The sequence below is a fragment of the Apus apus genome, chromosome 1 (assembly GCF_020740795.1).
Source record: "Apus apus isolate bApuApu2 chromosome 1, bApuApu2.pri.cur, whole genome shotgun sequence".
Taxonomy (NCBI): domain Eukaryota; kingdom Metazoa; phylum Chordata; class Aves; order Apodiformes; family Apodidae; genus Apus; species Apus apus.
The window spans coordinates 18105153-18126032 of record NC_067282.1 but is presented as its reverse complement, the minus strand read 5'-3'; the positions used below and the strand labels follow the sequence as shown (position 1 = coordinate 18126032).

General features: G+C 38.7%; 1 protein-coding gene across 9 annotated transcripts in view; it reads left to right on the top strand.

Annotated features, from left to right (window-relative positions):
- PSPC1 (paraspeckle component 1) overlaps nt 1–20337 on the top strand; it is a 64616-nt gene extending 44279 nt beyond the window's left edge. For 2 of the 9 annotated variants that reach the window (XR_007888510.1, XR_007888501.1), the window contains 2 exons: nt 15143–15247; nt 18537–20337. Coding sequence is in view for 2 of the 9 variants with exons in the window: in XM_051609357.1 (XP_051465317.1) it covers nt 8825–8854; nt 11915–12055 (171 nt within the window). In the remaining 7 variants the exon portion in view is untranslated. Of the gene's footprint in view, nt 1–8824; nt 8855–11914; nt 12182–15142; nt 18236–18536 lie in introns of those variants that run through there. The other 7 variants (XR_007888508.1, XR_007888509.1, XR_007888503.1 and 4 more) reach the window with 7 other exon arrangements.
- Nucleotides 20338–20880: the final 543 nt, after the last annotated feature.

Here is a 20880-nt window from a genome sequence, read left to right as displayed (position 1 = left end):
CTCATTTAACATAAATACGTTGTGGAAGCTGATTTCTTTGTATACTTAGTATATAATTTTTGTATAATAAGTTGGATTGTAGTTCTTAGTGAAGACAAGTTAAAGTAAACTGTAATTGAACTACTAAAATGGTAGGGAGGGCTGGGTAGCAACGAATGGAATCAGTTAATATTAGACTGCAATATAAATGGATTCTCAGTCCCATTCCTGAGACTTGAAGTTGTGGTATATCATAGGTAGTTTTACAGAGTGCATCCAGCATCTCTTGTTAGCTTGTGCTTGGGACCAAGACTGGGGAACTTGGGAGAGCACACATTTAAAATGGAATTTGTCTTCTCAAGAGTCCTGAATTTATTAATTTGGGCACTGTGCTATCCTAAAATGCAGAACCATGTTGGGATTTGATGCTTTTCATGGGCTGTTAGCTCACTCCTAGCATGAGGGAATATCTATCCAAACTTCCCTGATTCTTGAATAGTGAAGAGAGAGGGAGTGTGGCCTATGGAAAATACAGAGGCTGGACATTACTCCTTTAGATTATTGGCTATTCAGTGATAGTTTAGTGGCAAATGGTCCTCTGCATTATCCCAGAAGCCTTTGTTTTCTTAAGAATCCATTCAATGAAATGTGACAACTTGTCAATAGAAGGGTTGATTGAAAGCTTGCAGGTAAAATCTTTTTCCATTGGTTTGGCTTTTTGTTGTCTTTTGGGATATACTGTAAAAATCTACTTAGTCTCAGTAGGTGGTCTCACAAATCTGGTGGTCTGCTGTTATGAAGAAATCTGTCTTGTTAATAGTTTTGGGGTTTTCACAATAAAACACTTTAAAAATCATAGCTGTAGGCATTTCAGGTTTGTTTTCACAGTAATCCATGGAATACCGACGTTTATAAAAATGAAGTTTTATGTCTGAAATGTAAGTTGTAGAATAGATAAACTGAACATTGAATTTTCATGAAAACAATACTTCTAATGTTTTTAAACGCATGGAAACAAGCCCTCAGTGTGTTTAAGTTAGTTTTCAGACATTTAATAGGTCTTTTCCATCTTGAACTTCCTTGAGCAACTATGAAAAGTAATATAATTTAAATGTGACGGTAGGCGTATTAATGACTTCAGCCTGACTTCTGAAAGCAGTAAGAGATGTGTTTCCTCAGGAAAGCAGTTTAGAACAACAACCAATTTTTCCTAATTGAAGGAACTATTCCGAAAACTTTAAAGTTCAGAGATAAGCATAACATACTTTACAGGTAAAGCCAATTTAAAAAATTGCTTTCATATGATGATTGTTTCAAAAAATATTAAAAGAAAAAAGTACCTGGGTAGATGTGGGTAAAAGCTTAACTGGTTTTTATGTAGTTACTCAAATAGAGGACAAAATGCTCATAATAAGAGGTATGAGATTCAAAAGGAACTTAACTGTGTTACTGCATCCAAGTGTTGATACGTTTTTTCCATTTGTTTTGGTAAATGGTTTGTCTAGAGTGGCTGTTGTTCCTAGCTTTAGTAGTGTGCTTTTATATCTTAATTTCTGTAGAGTAAAGCATAGCTGTATAATTTGAATTTACATGCTTAACTGTATGTGGGATGTGAAGTGCTTGACTGGGAAGAAGCACAGTGAGAATAAAGATACTGTTCTTGCCTTTTGATTTCTCAGTAAAATAGAACCTTGAGCAGGAATAAGTGTGAAGAGTCCTGTATGTAAATTGAAAGAAGATGGGGAGAGGGGAATAAAGTAACATAATGAAAATGGGAGAAATGTGGTTTAATGTTATATCTGCAGATTCACAAAAATAAAATTTGTTATATATGAAAACCACAAACTAAATAATTTTTAATGGAAAAGATGGAAATACCAGTTACATTAATGCCTTGGATTTTTTTGAAACTTCGGAGTTTAGTGCTGTGCAGATGGCCAAGGAATATCCGACAAACTGGAATGAATTGATGGTCTGAAACATTTTAATATTCATGGGACATGGGATGGGGTCACTGCAGTTGGATGTATTTCTTCTGTGTTGTTATGAAGTTGTTCTGTAGGACTTGACTTTTGTGGCTAAATACAGCAACTGTCTCATGTTGTTGTAAGTATGAAACGACTGATTTTCACATTGTTAGCCTCTCATCAAACCAGTCAGAACCCGAACTTACACGTGTGTCTTAGCCAGAGAAGCACCAAACAGAAGATGGTGTAAAGGAAGTAAAGTAGTGAATATTTAATAGTAATTATGGGATAGGATTAAGAACTTTTCATTAGGTTTTCTGCCTTAATTTCACTGTCATATTTTTTATATATGTGAAAGTAATCTTATTTCTAAGTGAGTGTTTGAAAGAAACACCAAAACACCCCTCCCAAAAAATCAAAACTAGCCTAATGCCTAACCCTCTCCAAGCAAAACAGGTTTTAGTTCTTTACTACATATACTTAAGCAAGATTGAAAAGGAAATGTAATAAATCTAAAAAGATGTAACAATCATCACAAGGATTTATTTGAATTCTTTTTGCAGCTGTTTTCTGTAGGTGTTTCAGGCATTTTAATGTGTTTTTCATTTTAAGAGCTCTATTAGTGTTCACCATTTGCTGTTAAAGGATTTACTCTGCAGCAACGTAACTAAGCTTTCAATATTTAAATCTAGTGTAAAGTTACAGGAAAAATCTCTGCATAAACCAGGTATTACTGTACTGTAGAATGCAATCTTTGAAGTGCCAGCTGGGAATGGTCTTTCAAGCTGCTTATGAATGTTTTAAATATTTTTATGCTAATGGGAAATTAGAGATCTTTGTGTGCATATTTAGAACAAAAAAGGAGTACATGGATTGCTGCAGATAGGAATAGCCCTTTGACTTCCTTGCTGCTTTGTCCTGCTTCCTGCCTACCTTGTGCCAACTTGCATCTCTGCCCATGCAGTGAGCAGGGTAAAAGAAACCCAGTGAAAATTACAGACTCTGCTTAGTTCAGTGTGGAAGGAAAGAACAGCAAGGAGTGGGCAGCAGAGCAAGACTCTTCTTAACTCTGTTGGCATAGGTTAGTTTGTGCTGATCTACATACCATGTAGAGAATGTAGTTCATATGTGTTCTCGTTCAGTGAGTTTGGATGGCTTTTCAGTGCTTCTAAGACAGAACAAATAGGTAAGAATATGTTGAGGCTTTAGTTAAATTTGTAGTGATAGTTGGCCCAAGAGGGGCAAGTATTTGAAATAATGAAGACAAAAAATGTAAACTAAAATGCTGAGCCAAATGATACCTGAGCTTTTGATCACTTTCTGCAGTTGCCAAGAAGGTTTACATGCAAGTCAGTAAAATATGGAAAATTGTGCTAATGATTTCTTTGGAAAAGATTATATACACAGTTGCTTTAGAAAGCAAGACTATTTATGTGTATTTCTTTCTTAGAAGAAAATACGTAAACTGCAGTTACAAAGATGGGAAATTCTGTCTTTTAAAGTGCTGATGTTCTTAATTCTTTGATATGATAGCACTACATTTTTCCATATATTATGGTACAATTTCAAGGAACAGAGCATGTTTCACTCAACTTCAAAAAGCTTTTTCCAGAAGGCACAGAAAGAAAACTTTAATAATGAAATGGTAGTTAATTTTTGTTCTGTTATGAACATTGTGCTTCTATAACTTCCAGCATTGCATCAGTAGCAAATGGCTGAGGACATCTGACATTTTCAGAACCAGAGCTGTGTCAAATAATATAAATAAAGTTTCTGCCTTAGTGTGTGAAGAGTGCAATTACTAGATTTAAAAAACTCACTGCTGAGAGTTTTGAAAGAAAATGTATGAAATAATTGTCATCTATCAAATTCCTCATTTAAAATGGCAGTGGGGATGGCTGTTCTTCTAGAACCATTTTGGTATATGTGCCAGTTTATTGTTGCCATGTTATCATTTGTGTAGTTTTTGTACCATCACTTAATGCATGTTCAGCATCATTCTCACATCATAGTCATGTATAGTTTCATACATTTTTCACACTGCTGAATGCAAATGTCTGTAGAAGGGGGGTACTAGAGCACTTGTTAATTATGTAATATTTAGGGTTTTTTTTTCATTTCAAAGCTTGCTTTCTCTTTTGTGTTCACTCTATGTTTTGTGCAAAATATACTTTTTCTATTGCATATGGGGAAGAAGTAGCAAGTCATGAAAATGTGCTTATTAGGAAAGTAAATGGAAGTCCTGGATGCCTCTACTGCTTCTAAAATGACAGCTGGCTCAGGAGAATAAAATCACTTGGTATACTATCATGCATGACTACATCTAGATTTTTTCCTGCTTACAGCCCACTTGACTTAAAGATAAAAAAAAAAAATTGCTGAGTTTAGTTTCCACAGATAATCTGGTCTTAATCATAAGCATGTGTACAAGCCAGTTAATTACAAATGACTTGATGTTTGCTCTGAATAGTACTGTAACTCCCCAAGTTGTATTAAACATAAAAAGTAGTTTGAGTTTCATAATTTTTAAAGTGAAACTTCAGAATTGTGTGAGCATAAGTCAATTCACTGGAGCAAGGGGGAAAGTACAAATCTGTGAAGAAATCATGCTCTTGTTTTGAGTTGCAGTATGTTACTGGACGTGCATTGTTTTACTCTTGAAATTGGGACCATTACACAAAACTGTTTGTTATAAAGACTGAATCAGTAATAAAATTTATCTTATTTTACCCAGTTACAGGTATTAATTAATTACTTCCATCTTAGTAGTGGTTCAGTTAGGCACATGTAATTTATTGGAGATAGTAGCATGGGTATTTCTGAATATCAGAAATAGAATAATTCAAGTGATAGTAGTTACCAAAGACTGATAATATGTTGTGTTTTTAAGCCTAGTGGGATAAAATCAGATCTTGAGCATTATTCATACTACCTTTGAAATGAATTATTTCATATATCTTCTTCTTGCAGTGAACCATAAACCTGAATTTCCCAGGTGTATGATATTTTGGGGAAATGCCCAGAACTATGATACTGAATTTGCATTTCTGCTTTATTGCTGTAGTAGTCACAGAAGTACTTACAGGTTTGAAAGTGTTCATCTAGATTTTTGGGAGAGGGTAAGGGATTGCTTATGGTATGTGGCTTGATTCTTGAGATTTCCGGTGAGAAAACTGGTAATTTAGAATCTTCTTAATATTTTATTTTTTATTAAAAAATAGTTTGAGAATCTGGTACCCTCAAAATCTGCCCAGTGTCAAGGAAGCTGAATGGTATGTCTTTAAAGGCGATGGAAAACTTTATTTACTAGAGGTCTTACATATTCAAGAAGTATTTGAACTCTAAATCTTTGACTGTGCTGACACTGAGGACATGGTGACTCATCCCTAACTTTCTGTTAGTGTTATGGTGAAAATTCTTCAGTCTTCTGCAAAGCTTTAGCAGTGATGTCAGAATGTATTGTGACATACACTATGGGACTTGGTTAAATAATTAATCTTTCAAGATTGTCATTGGCCTGATCTGGGTATCCTTACCCATTTCATGTAGGACTTGGTTTCCTATTCTGTATTCCAGGTTTTCCTGTATTACAAAAAAGCTTTAACTTTTTGTGGTGCTGTGGAAGATGTGAGCTGTATAAAACTTTATTTGGGGATTGTAATACTGAACTTGATGGAAATGAGTTGAAGGAAATAATCAAATGTCAGATGCACAGTAAGCACAGTTCTTTATGTGATTTAGCAAGTCATTACATATCTCTCCATATGTGTTTTGTTATTATATGAATATCATGTATGTATTCTTAACCTGTTCTGTTGTTTAAAAGGATTTATGCTCTTCCTGAGGGGTGGGGAAAAAAAACCAACTTTTGATCTGGATTAATTTAAAGTTAAAGCTTCTCTTTTGTGTAAATCAGTACACAATAAGTGACATAATATGTGACAACTTTAAAAAGTAGAGAAGTACCCTTTCTTGACTCATAGGTGTGTGGAAATACTAATATGGAAAAGTAAAAGTAGGTAAGTGCTCTTCATTGATTTACAGATGGGGGAGATAGTAATGTGGAAAAGCATGAAGATGTGATTTGACCTCATCTTTGTTTCTTCTAAAAATTTGGAAGCTTTCAAATTATAATTAAAATAGAATTAAAAAACCCTAAATAGGATTCTTGATAAACTTAATCTAAAATTCTTACGTGTTTTAAGAGTTCTGGTATAAAAAAAACTAGTTCAGTGTAAACATGGAAAAAGAACACGAGCTTTAATTGACAAAATAAGTTTGAAAGCCTGTGTTTCAATAAGATATGGAGAGGAGTAATATTACTGGGGCATGGGCTTAATTATGTTATATTTTTAGCTTTTGTCTATGTCACCTTAAAGGAACAGAGGTGGAACTTTATTGACATGCAGGGAAATGCTAAAATATACAAGACAAAATTGTGCTGGGGAAGGACTAAAGTTCAAATAGAGTACTGATGCTTCCAATAGAGAGCTTCTAGTACAAATTTAGAGAGCTCCTGATTATAAACAAATGTTGCCCAAATCTGGTCCTGCTCTTATTGCAGGAAAATGTCATTTTTGCCTTGATTGTCACAAAGCAATAATAGGACTACCAGGATTGAAGTTTATGGAGTACATAATTATCTTGCCACAGTGATAAATCTGGGCAGTTGAACAGTCTGGACCTGATGTAGCCTATCTGCTGATGGGTCCATGTACAGCTACACGACTCTTGCAGCCTTCCCAGGCTTTAGCTATGGTAGTGACTTCAGTTGTTTCAGCAGTTGCTTCACCTGACTCAGTTAATTAAGCTCTTTTATGGCTACAAGGATGCTTGTCGAAGTCTTCATCTCTTCTCCTGAGCAAATTTCAGTCACACAGTGGCAGCTACTGTAGTTGGTGGTTGAAGGTGTAGTCATGGAGTGCTTAAACCAGCATTTGTTCTTGCCAGCCACAGTCTTGATTACATGCTTTCAGTCATTGCAGTGTGCTTTCAAGTGTAACCTTTCATGAATTATAAATGTGTTTTTTTCATTGAGGTATTGGTCTGAGCAAGCTTGAGTAGAGACTTAAGAAATATTATAAACAGTTTTTTTAAAAAAATAGGAACAGGTTACACTTGTATTGTCAATGGCACAAATTCTTTTGATAATTCAAGGTGTGTTACAGAAGATAAATCTGTTGGATGATTACTTCAGACTGATTACCTAATTTTGTAATAAAGATGCAATGACCTGGGTTCTGCATTCAGGTGCTGAGGTTCATCTTTAAACTATTTGGATAGCTGCACTTAGTTTACAAAGTGTGGTGTAAACTAGAGTCTCTCAATATTTATGCACAAATGTACCCTGCAGAGCACACTCAGCAATCAGATGCTGATCAGATGTGAGATTTTGCAGAACTCAGAACGAAAATAAATTGACCTAAATAGGTTGTTAAAGAAGAAGATGGAAATAAAATTACAAGAAGGCAAGAACAAGGCTGAGCAGAATAGGAGAGTAAACTGTGAAATTTTTGAAGATGGTCTGTAAAAATTAGTGGAAGAGTCTGATAACAGGTAAATGTTCTGTTAACCTTTCAAAGACAGTAATGAATCAGTACGCCGAGCTTTGCTTTGAAATGCGGACTTCGCTGGAGAAGCTGCTGCTTGCTTGTGTGGAGTTGCTTTTTTCCAAGACATAGCAAATGGTGCTTGTAGGGTGTTAGAAGGATGTGTTTTCCTTGTGTACATCAAAAGTCACAAACAGGTAATTGACATAACTTCTGTGTTATAGTCCGTGTTCATAACCATTTTCTTGTTACTTGTTGATAGTTACAAATTTGTCACCTGACAGGATTTTGATAATTTATTTTTAAATGTCAATTTTTAATGTGAGAATAATAGTATGAGCTTGCATCTTGAAATTCTAATGAGCCATGATGAAAAATAGTGCCAACAGTCAAGCTCTTAAATTAAAAATATTTTAGTCCTTAATATTGTGCCGACTGCCTGTATGTAAGATGAGAACAAAAGGAAGTTCCCTGTTTCTTACCAAATGGTCTTTGCTTAGTCCTGTGGAAATGTGGTTCCATCACTTTAAGGCCTTTGTATTTTTTTGTTCTCAAGTGAAGAAAGTGGTAGCCAACTGGGGTGTCTTTTAAGGGGGGTATATGGTAGAAGGGTAAATTTTAATAGTATTCCTAACACATGCTGAGATGCCTCATAGTTAAATCTGTTACTCAAACTTGAAATTACTCCTAACATTGTGCTTTTCAGTCCCTTCATTACATGTTTGCAGGTACTTCCTTATCTCTATGTATATGAAAGCTGAGGCTTAATGTTTTTTTTAAAAATAACTTTATCTTACAGGTAGTAGCTGGTTTGCTAAAATAAGGACAGAAAAAAGGTAACGGGAAGTTGAGATAAATCATAGTGCAGCATCGGGTATATGCCCAGTGGTGCAAGTGAAGGACAAAAAGCCAGGTTTGAATCCCAGCTTGCCAGATGATGAATCTTGTACAACAGTAGCAAGTAGAGAATCTCTGCTCTTCAGTTTTACATGGTTGAGTTCACTGCTTACTCTGCCTTAAAAGTTTTTGGAGGTTACTGGGTGGAGTTGGGCACAATTTTCGGCCCAGGTCTGAATAGTAATTGCTTAAACTGGACAAGTGCAGGCTTGGTTTGTTGCAAGGACTAGTTTCATATTGAAACAGATCTGTAAATGCCTTCATCTCTACAAAACAAGTTTTCATGAGAAATGGCACCTTTATTCAACACTTCTGTTTTTTTTTTTCATAAACAGGTAAGTTTTTGTCAGTGGATGAGTATGTGATAGAGCATTTGCAGGATAATCTTGCCGTTTCTTAATGCTGTTCTGTTGTGTTTGTCTCAAAATACAGATTCCGTTTCCTGAGTATTTCAAATCTAATGTAAGATTTTATTTTTTCTACCTATTATGGCTTTATTATGGTGGAAGCTGGAAGTTGGTGTTCTGTATTGGTTACCAAGTAATCAGAGATAAAAATTGTCAGGCAGAAGAGTTATCACAGGAAGGAAATGACTTAATGGCACAGTGAATTACCAAGTCCTTTGACAAGACCAGAGACTATGGGCACAAACTGAAACACAGGAGGCTGCCTCTGAAAATCAGGAAACACATTTTTAAGTGAGGGTGACTGAGCAGTGGCACAGAATGCCCAGGGAGGTTGTGGAGTCTCCACCTGTGGAGATATTCAAAAGCCATCTGGACATGGGGCTCTGGGTGGCCCTGATTAAGCAGGGGGGTTGGACCAGATGGCATGCAGAGATCCCTTCCAACATTAACCCTTCTGTGATTCTGTCACTGAAATAAAGCTTTGACTTTACTGAACTTTTTATGAATTAAGATTAAAATCCTATGACGTGCTCATGTATTTGAATGCTTCCTTACTAGGTTTTATTTCAATTTAGATGGATGTATTGCTTAATACTAAATTTTACATTTTTAACTGAAGCACAGCAAAGATGAAAGCTCTTTGAATGAATCTTGAGTTGTTGCTCTTTATAAGGACCATGCGACCACAGTTTGCCCTGCCCTTTCCCCCAGCACAGTTCTATGGCTTCAGACATTTTAGTCCCACAAAGATAATCAATTCTGCTGTCAATATTTTGGAGGAGGAGGTTAGGTCATTGGCCTAACTTGGCACCTGCTGCAAAAATGACAGGTAAGGAATCCCTACCTATCTGAGGGAATGGGGAGTGTTGTGTGAAGTTGTGTAAAGCAGAAGTGAACACTTCAGAAGTAAATGTGCTGTTGATGGGTGAATTTCACAATTCCTTGGGAATTATGTTGTGGTTTTCGTTGGTTTTTTTACATTAGAGTAAGTTGGATTATGCACAATCTAGGAAGTTTCCCTAGAAAGTAGATTCCCCACTAGTTTTTGGAAGATCCAAAATATCCTCAAACTAGTGAGGTCATCAAGTCTCAATGATACATGAGTATTTTTCTATAATGCAGAGTCTTAAAACTCTGAGAAAACTTTCTCAGGCTTTGCCTATACTATTTTTTGCTACTTTTAAACAACTTAAAGTAATTTGAAATCTAAGTAAATATTAATACAACTGCCTGTTTAAATGTCTCTAAAATTTTCTTAGTGATTCTCTCAGGTTGCATAACCATAAACCATTTTGCACAGTGTGTGTTCAATGAAATCCTGACTTCTGCTGAAGTAGAGCAATACCGATGCTGCTTCTCACTAGCTGGGCTACTTCAGCTATATCTAGTTTACAGCAAACTTCTCTACATAAATAAGCCATAAGTATCTGTCATAGCTGAACTCACTCAGAATCTCTAGAACCTAACATAAAACAAGCTCATTAAATGTTAACTGTAACTTCCAATGCTGAGTGATGCAATGGCTTCAGATGCTTTTGATCTGCCAGGTTTCTTAAGTTTTCTTTATTAATTGGTGAAGTCACATCTATACATCATTATTTCTAGGCGAAAGAGATGATGAGGGTCAAAGGTTATTCCCTTGCTCCTTCCAACAGTTTTGTACTTCTTAGCTGTTCCTGGTAAGGTAAAGTATAAAAAAATACTCAGGAACTTCCCATCTCTGTAAGGGGGCCTGTGAGTTTTGAATGGAGAAAGTTACACTGTTACTTGGATGGTTTTCCAAGCTGCTCAGCATGAACACAGTCATTAAAAGTAGAAATACGAATATCTGAAGGCATTTCTGCTGCATTAATGACAACATATGTAGAATGGATGATTATGAAAATCACTGATGAGCCAGCTCTTCTGGTGTTACAGATTCCTCAGCTTGACACGGCAACGTTTAGTGAGCACTGCGGGGGAGGAGACTGTGTTAAAAATAGGGGACTGAGTTGCTGTTTCACAAAGGATTATTTTAATGGTTTTGCACGACTAGAGTCTCACAGTTCACAACATTTTTCAAAAATTCAGTGTATATGTATAATATATATATAAAATATAACACACATTTACCCTGTGCAATAGAAGCCTGAGTAATGTTAAATCAAAGACTTAATTCCCTTCTGCTGATCAAATCTAAACTTCTTTGAAATGGTAGGGAATATTTTTTTTTAAAAAAAAAGGTTAAGTATATGATCTTACTTGTAGGAACAAACTGACTTGCAAATGGACAATTTGTATTAAATTTACAAAATACTTGTAAATTTCACTGTCTTCAAATTCAGATCTTGTTTAAGCCACACAGATTAAATCTTTGTCCTTTCTATTTAAATGTTTTCAGACATGCTCATCATTTCCCAAATACTGAAGAAATAATTCAACTTCTGTATGAGTGAAGTTTTGCAATCCAGGCAAAACAAAAAAATGAATGTCCCTTGATCATAGTGCTGTCACTCGTACTGGTTTATTACCTAGCCATTAGTCACTGCCACCTTTTGTTTGTTTTTAAATCTGGTTCCAGAAGAGGAATATTACTACATTCACATTCCTCATTCTGTGTAACATACTGACTTCAGATAACCTGTAGCTTATCAACTGAAAATAGTGAGCTAGATATAAAATGGCGAGGAAATGTAATGCCTCGCTGGGTCAGTACAAGTGGTTATTTGCTGTTCCATTTCTAGGAACTTTCCTTTTGAGCCTTCATTTGGTAATGTTCACTTTTTCCCATAAATGCTTGCTTCTTAGCTGTCTGCAAGCTCTCAGGGAGAATTTGAGGAACGTAAGATTGGGAAATGTTGTGGTTTCTTTCCTGTAATCCCTGGCAGCTACTCAGTGATGCCCAGGTGACAACTGATTTACTTTCTGATGTTTTTTTTTCTGCAAATGTGTGCTTGTGACCTCAGCAGAGGCTACTCATGATTAAGGTGAGCAGGTTAGTCCAGACTTGACTGAAAACTCAGAGAAGAATCATAGAATGAGGAGGAAAGGATTGCTTGACCATTAAAAATGTCTAGCACTGTATCTTCTGTTAGTACGTCAGTAGCCAACGTTGTTATCTGTTACCTTTTGATAGGTAAATCTCAACAAATGCAAACATGAACACAGCTCTGCGGATCATCTCGGGTTCCCTTTGGAAACCCCAAATAAATGGCCACAAGGGATTGTGTGTTTTCCTGAGAACAGCTCGGCATTGGAGTTCTTCCTTTCTGTGTGATGGATAGTGGCTCTGCTACTCTCAAAATGATACCTATGCCTGCTGGTGCAAAATGTCCTATGGTCCACTTCAGTGGAAGTCAAATGCTGTTCTGTGTTGCTAGGTAATTTTTAAAGTAGATGTAAAATAAAGGGGGAAATGGAGGGACATAGAGGGGGGAAGCTCTTTGTTACAGTAGCCACCAAAAAGCGTGTTAAAAAAATATAATTAAAAAACCCAGCCATTTCTGTCAGTCCAGCCAGTGGAGCTGCATAGCAGCAGCGTGCAAAGAAAATGTCAAATGTCCTTTGTGTTGTGGGTTGTCACAGCTGTTTGACAGCTCTGGCAGCTCGGAGCTTGTCTTGCACAGCAGCTGTGTATTGGAAAGGCTGCAGTGAGAGTACTTTTAAGCTGGAATATGTGTTACTTGAGATAGGTTGTACTAGGAGCGGGTTTTCCATTTTCCTTGATAATGGCACAATCTATGCACAGTATCAGTCAGTCTGAGCATGATGGATCTGTTCAGAATAGGCACATTTATCCTGCCATTAGCCTTTTAGGGTGTCTCAGGTTCATTTTGCTTGGCACCATACCCACTTTGAGCTTCAAGAAAAGCTTTTATCATAGCAATGAAGAGGATTCAGAGTCTGTTACATTGAAAATTAATATTTGCTGTGTTCCTGCTCACTACAAATACCTTTTTTTTTTTTTTTTTTTTCTGCATTAGCTGCTAGGATACATTCAGGTCTAAAAAAGTAGTTACTGTTAATCATAAGCAGGAGGGTAGAGAGGTTGGAATGATCTTCATTTCTTCTAGAGATACAATCCTGAAAAAATAGTGCAGAGTCAGAGACATACTGTTTAAAAAGACCCCACACACTATATAATCACTTTGTAAGTATTGGAGTTACAGTAAATTATTAATTTGTAGCTACCATATGGTCTTGCTGGCTGGTTTAGGGGTTGTCTTCAAAACCTACCAGATTTACTTGGCTACAGTTTTGTCACTAGTATCTACTGGTTGCCACGAAGCTGCTTTCTCTTCAGTACATCCAGGGGGCCAAGGAGAAGGTAATATACACTGGCTGCTATGGAAACTGGAGAGACTGTGTCAGGCCTTTGGAGGTCTTAGCCTCGCTCTTTGTAGATAGGGGGAAAATGAAGAAAAGCCTAGTTATTATGTTTTTTCGTAATATTAAAATACAGACTGAAAGGTGGGCAGTTTGCAATTGTAGCTTTAGCTGAATTAGTTTCACCATGAGGAGGTCATGTCCCAGGACACTGATATTTGTCCAGGTGACAATTCCAGCCTGGTCCCCAAGGCTGACAGTCATTTCTGTGGCCGTTACTGTATTTGACCTGCTCAGCACTTTTAATACTAGCACTTGCAAAATGGCACTTCTGGTTGCAAAGGGTTAGTTGGCTGTGCTCTGGCACATCATCGTTAGGAAGAAAATATCCATCAAAACAGAACTTTGGAAGTTGGGTATATAGCAACTGCACCATGGGGGGAAGAGATGAAAAGTAAGCAAATGGAAGAAGGGCTGAATTAACAGCACTTTTAATAGGACTCAGATGTTGAATTGTGCCAACTTTGAAATTGTACTAATTCTGAGCTGCTACTCAGCTGTTGTTGAGCTGTATCTGATAAGGTGTTACCTTTAATGTAAATATTTGTGGGTGTGTGTTGTAATTGACACATGTAACTTCTAAGTTGCTTTTTGGGGCTGCTCGTGAAGTGAAGCTAGCTGGAAGGTGCAATTTGTGTGTGGCCTTCCAGATGAATTCTTTCTGCAACATTGCGGGGTGTGCTAAGTTTTATGCTCACCAAACAGAACCTCAAGATGTTGGTAAATAGTTTTGGGAGGTCTTGATCTGAGTGCACCCAGAGCTCCTCATCCTCTTGCACTGCTACAGTTGGGGGGATTTCCAGTCTTCATCTGGAGAGATTTCTTGAGGGCTCTGTGGCTCTGCAACATGTTTCTATGTCTGCTTCCCCAGCCTGAGTAATGAGTTACCTTAAACTTGCAGTACTCGTTATCTAAAAGCAGAGGTGTTTGTGAAGAAGAGGTGATTTTAACTGGGGACAAAGGAGGGGGGAATGTACATCTGGGTAAGAGCTGTTTGGAAGCCTAAATGGCTGGGGCAGGGAGCTGTTGGATCATTATTTTAAGTGTGGAATCTAGGAGAAGACACACAGAGTTCAGGGTACCCTTATTAACCCTTTTTGTTATTATTTAGGCATTTTTGAACATAATTAAAATTAATTATGAATAAATGTAACAGGAATAAAATTATACTCTGACTTGCTCTTCTTTCAAATACACTTACTGCAAATGCAAGCAGATCTATTGCAGAAGCTTTTAAATTACAGGTGTCTTAAACTTCTGCAACAATTTCTAATGCTTTTAGTATTAAAAGGTATTTTAATGAAACTTGTGTGCAGTTCAGTTCTGAGTTGTTATTATAAAGTAGGACATTGTACTCTAGTTCAGTTGTATTAATTTCATATATAGCTCTGCTCCTTTTCAGTATCTGTTAGATGTCTGTACCACAGCAGGCTGCAGAACAAGGAGAAAACTATTTCTGCTTCCATACCCTCAGTACAGCTACAGTGAGAACAGTTCTCAAGTTTCATTAATATTCTGTGTTTGTGCAGGGATCCTAATTATTCTAGAGGCAGTCATAAGGGAAGGATGAAATGTCACTTTGGCCACATGTGTTGGCAGGTGCAGAAGATGAGTGTTGTGTTTGGTATGTGTGTGTTTTAAAAACCCTCCAAAGAGAAATGACTTGGGGCACTTTGGAGCAGAACTGCATTTAATCCAAGCAGAAGTATGATAATCCAGAAGCTTCTTAATGTTCTTGGAACAGTTGCTTTTAACTGCTAAGGTAGTAAAATTAAAATCTTTAGAGAAATCTGTGTAGTAACAACAAAGTGGTAAGAATAGGTAGAGAATAAATGGATATTTTTTTCTGGTAATGTGAAGTTTTATTATGGTTTATTTATGGTTTATATTATACTTACGGGTATTTGAAAGAGAAGCTACTGTATTTTCTAGCTTGTTTGAAGTGTCACATTTATTCACTGTCTCTTTTATTTTTTAGGTTACTATTAAAATGCTAAAATGCAGCTGAAGACTGGCTTGTGTAGAGTCCTTCTGCTATATTACGCATACAGAAGAAAATCCTAAATCAAGTGTTGGGATGAAGGTGAGTATTAGGATATTTGGCTTTATTATGTAGTTATTGAAATTGGGGGCCCTCTTTTTGTTTACATGTGAGGTTAGATGTGGAGTAGTTCTGCTTCTGTGCTTCAACTAATACTTGCTTTCAGATAATATAATGCCTTGTATAATTCCTGTCGTATGTTAACATGTTTCTAAGCAGCTTGATGTGCACAACCTCCTGCAAACAGCTCCACGTCTGACTAGCCAGAATGTGTCTTGTATCCAAGACCAGAGTGCCACGTTAATTCTGTGTCTGAGCTGCTGGGTGTTACTGACACATTGCACTCAGAGCTGGCTTGTACAATTGACTCTGGAGCTTCTGATTCTGAACAGACCTTGGGGTTACCTGCTAGGCTTTGCTCTGAAAGGCTGTATCCATGTATTCTCTAAAACATGGGTAGGATTTTACCTACCTTCCCAGAGCCTGTAGTTCCCTGGGTCCTCCTTCCTGCCCTGGTTGAAGACTGGAGTGATGTCTGCTTTCACAGAATCACTTAGGTTGGAAAAGACCTTTAAGATCACTGAGTCCAACCATTAACCCTACTCTGCTAAGTCCAGCTCTAAGCCATATTCCCCAAGCATCACATCTAGATGACTTTTAAACACATCCAGGGAAGGTGACTCAACCACCTCCCTGGGCATCACGTTCCAATGTCTGACAGCTCTTTCAGTGAAGAAGTTCTTTCTAATGTCTAGTCTAACACCTCCCCTGGTGCAGCTTTAAGCCATTTCCTTTTGTTTTATCACTAGTTACTTGTGAGAAGAGACCAGCACCTACCTCTTCACAGCATCCTTTCAGGTGGTTGTACAGGGGGGATGATGAGGTCTCCCTTCAGCCTCCTTTTCTTCAAACTAAACAGCCCCAGTTCCTTCAGCCACTCCTCATAAGACTTGTTCCCAAGGCCCTTCAGCAGCTTTGTTGCCCTTCTTTGGACACACTTCAGCACCTTGATGTCTTTCTTGTACTGAGGTGCCCAAAACTGGACAAAGTATTTGAGGTGTGGCCTCACCAAGGCCAAGTACAGAGGGGTGATCATTGCCTGGTCCTGCTAGCCACACTATTTCTAATACAAGCCAGGATGCTATTGGCTGCCTTGGCCACCTGTGCACACTGCTGGCTCATATTTAGCTGCAAATTGATCAGAACCCTATAGTCCCTCTCTGCTGGGCAGCTTTCCAGCCTCTCTTCCTCAGCCTGTAGTGTTGCATGGGGTTGTGGCCAAGTGCAGGACCCAACACTTGGCCTTGTTGAACTTCATACATTTTGCCTCAGCCCATCAATCTAGTCTGTCTAAGTCCCTCTGTAGAGCCTCCCTAACCTCAAGCAGATCAACACTGCCTCCCAACTTGGTGTCATCTGCAAACTTACTGAGGGTGCACTCTCTACCCTTATCGAGGTCATTGATTAAAATGTTAAACACAAGTGGTCCCAACACTGAGCCCTGAGGGACCCAGCCAGTGACCGGCCAGCAGCTGGTTTAGCTGCGTTCACCACCACTCTCTGGGCCCAGCTGTCCAGCCAGTGTTTTATCCAACAGAGAGCATGTCCATCCGAGCCATGAGCAGCCAGTTTTTTCATCAGAATGCTGTGGGAGACAGTGTCAAGGCTTTAGGGAAGTCCAGGTAGACAATATCCACAGCCATCCACTGGGTGGGTCGTCTTGTCATAGAAGGAGATCAGGTTCATCAAGCAGGACCTTCACGTGCTGAGTGGACCTGATCACCTGGTTGTTCTGTTTCCTCTAGTCCTGGCACACCTCTCCCAGTTGCTGTGCCCTTTCAGCAAGAGCAGGCTCCTGATGCTAGTGAGCATCTCTCTCAGCACTCCTGGCTGCCTCACATCAGGACCAGCACATATAACTTGTCTCCAGAGAAAGTGTTCCCGATCCTGGACCTTGTTACATGTTTGATGCTGAGGCAGAGCTGAGGAAGTCGGATGTCTGATATGCACCTTGTTTTGTGGTTCTGCCCTTTACTAAGGAGTTCCCTGTTATTTTCTAGTTGTAAAATCACAAAAAATAGTAACATAAAAATAATCACACAATAATGTGTAAGATACACCAGGCTATGGAAACAGGGAAGCTATGAGCTACTCATCAAATCTAAAAAGGACAATACAGGTAAAACTTTATCAGAAAAATAGTAGTAACCAAAAAAACATTTAATTATTTTACGTTTGACTTTAAAAGAAATTTTTCTGTCCACGTCTTGACCACATAGTTGTTGAGAATTCAGCTGCCTTGCTTGTCCTGATGTATCAGCTACCCCTGTGCACAAGAGCCACTCAGGAACCTCAGTGTTTGGCAGGTTTCCCAGGCGCCTCAGAATTTTTTCTGTCTTCAGGGTTTCCTTCCTGTGAAGGGAAGAGTGGATGGCCAAGGCTCCTTGGACATACAAGTGTTTCTTTGGCTAAATAATGACTCCTATTCACAGTGGAGTGATAAAATCCCTTCTTTCTCTTTCCCCACTATTCATTTGTGTGTGCACGCTTCAGACTGCAGTGTGAACCTGGATGACACAGCCTAATGGCCTATTTAAATGGCATTAAAAATGGAGGGTAGATAAAAAATGTATGTGAATTGCATTGTATTTGGGGCAGAGTGTGCAACAGCAAACTGGGAAAAAGTTGCAGGCTATTCTGGGGAGTGAGCCATATCAGTCACATAAAAAAAATGACACCTGCTCAGTTTGATCTTCCTTAACTCATTGCTGAGCAGTTATCTGTAGAGACAAAAGCTGGCCCTGCTGTGGCATCATGTTCTCTTCGTCAGTGCCAAAATAAACTTGCACAGGGTTTTGTTACACCAGGAGATGCACTGGGCTGTGATTACATAGTTCTGCTGTTCTTTGATTACAAAAGTACGTTTTCAAGGAAGTTACCACTGAGGTGTCTCCTCTTAATCCTCAACCTGAATCATATTTATTTCCTGAAAACCCCTCGTGGCTGAAGATGGCTTTCTGCTGCACTGTGAAGATGCTGCTCTTTGAGTTGGAATTCCAGGGACCATCAGGGATGAGGATATAATCATGTTGTCACTCATTAGAGCACTTTAACAGTGGTTGTGACTTTAGTCACATCCTCAGTTTCCTTTGTTCTTGGTTGTCAGTCCCTTTGTATTATTTCTGCTCTTAATACGTGCTCTTTTCTTCTGCATTGCTCTCTGTGCTCTTGGGCACAAGAATAACACTGTTATCCTACAAAATAGTGATGAAGTCTATGGAGAGGGATGAATTGACTACTCTAACTTAAGTTGTCTTCTTTCTGCATGCAGACAGGTCTGCCCTGCAAGGCCTGAGGGAACAGGGACATCTGAAATGAGGGGAGGAGGCCCAGCATGGAGGTGGTGTGTCCCCCACCAGCTCCTCAGATGGAAACAGACACATCTAATACAATGTCTGCTTGCAACTTCAATATGCCTTTTCCTGTACAAGGAGATGACTTCCAGCTTTCCTGATGTGCTGGTCCTCAGCCTCCTCCAGAGAAGGTGGTTTCCAGTGTTGAGCAAAATCAAGCATCAGTAAAGCTGATGTTGCCCAACTCTGACATGTGCCCAAGGCCTCGACTCTTCTTGTATCTAAACTGTACCTGAAAGCAGATTTTCTCTCTGTTTCTCTAATACTAGTGCTGGGAAATGGTGTTGATAAAATGATTAAAGTTTGTATGTGCTACAACAGGCATCAGAGTAATTGAGACATTAAAAGGCTGCTCCTTGGTTAAGTGATTGGGTTTGGATTTAAAAAAAGACTTAGGAGCTCAATGAAATGAGGTAAAAATATTTTCAAGCACTCATCTGTGACAAAAGATCAGAAAGTGGTGCATTTTATATTTAAAGAAAAAACCATAGTGGGAATTCTGTTTAAGTTGCAGTAGAGTTTAAAAGAGCACAGAAGTATTAATTACCTAGAGAAAATGGTATAAGCCAGAGACAGCTGAAAGGAGCTAGAATGGGTCCGACCCGTCTACTATAAATGGCTCTGTGCCACCTACAACTGACCAGAGGAGTTCCTCACCATTCAAACCATCTAAGAAGTGTTACAGAAATCCTGGGAGAAAAAAAGTTCAGTTGTAGCTATCCTGCATGACAGAGACTGTGCCGTAAAGCAAAAGTTGCCTTGACATCAAAAAAGAACCATCTTCTGCCTGCTCCCTTGCTCCTGGCTGCTGTACTTCAGATGCTCAAGATTTATTTAAGATACCTTTTTCTAACCATAATTTTTATTGCTGCCTCAGTCCTGCTCAAACTTTTATTTCATGCTGTCTTTTGTCTACTTTTAGGTGTGTCCCCCCACAGCTTTTGCCTTTGTTCAGAACCTGAAAAATATTTTCACCGTTTATGTGGGACAGGGAAAAGCTGAGGAGCTTTCAAGTGTGAGGACTCAGGGATGGGCAGGCAGTGCCCCTGCTGCACCTGCAGCCTAGAAGAGGTGGCCATTACAGTTCCCTTGCATTCCTGGAAGGTGAGACTCCATTGCATCTCCACATCACAGAACTTCAACAAAAGGAAATCCCAGCCTGATGCTTTCCTCTAGCTCCCATCCTGCTGGACTGCAGTGGCTCTGACTGACTGACCAAGGGAGAAAGATTTGACACTGACTGTTTTCCAGCACTGTCTGGGAAGGCAAATAGCGATGACAAAATTATAGCAGGTACAGGCTGACCATTTCAGGACAGCCCTCAGGCAGCCTGAGCAACCCTTGCTGGCTAAGATGGCAGCTGCACTCTGCACTGTCCCTTCCACACACTGCAACAGCTTTTCTTCTAGCCAGGCTCATAAAAAACATCTCATTTTTGAAAAACAGGTGCAGAAAGCACAGGAGACCTGTGAGTAGTCAGCTGCATCACCCACCAACCTTCAGTACCTGTGAGAGAGGCTGGGAACACAAACACTGATGGTGCAGCAGTGAAAGATGTTGAACCCAAACCATCAGAACAATTTATTGCCAGTGAGGTTGATAGTAACTGCAGCTGCTTGGCCTTGCTGACAGTGGCAAGAAGAAACTGAGCAAGTATGTCCAAGGTATTTCTCCACAGAGCCTAAAGAAGTGATTTTTATTGTAGCTACTTTCTCCTAATCTTTCATTTACCTAAACTTTTTTCTTAGCAACTGGATAATCACCATACAATAAAAATCAGACAAAAAACAACTTCAAACATCTTTTCATATGCCTTTTATGCATCTTCAGTAGGGATTTTTAATTTATATCACCAACTAGAAGAGAAAGATGGCTACAAAATCCATCCCTCAATAAAAGCAGCATGAACCCAAATTTTATTCCCATGTCCTGTAAAACTCCTCCCTCTCTCCCCAGTGCCTCAAGGGAAAAAAAACAACAAACAAAACCAAACCCTGACCAAAACAAATCCTCAAAGTCAACAGCCTTTGACCAACTACTTACTATGCCAACTCTCAGAGCATTAGTAGACATTTTTAGGTTAGACTGTACAACAGTTTCTAAATATCATCTATATTATATGGACATTTGTTCAAAACCATGTTGTCCCCCAACATTTAACTCCAACATTTAGCACTGCTGTGCTGTACAGAGCCCCTCACACACACACACACCACACGGTTAGGCAGGTGTGCATTGCAGGAGTAACTGAGGAAGGGGCAG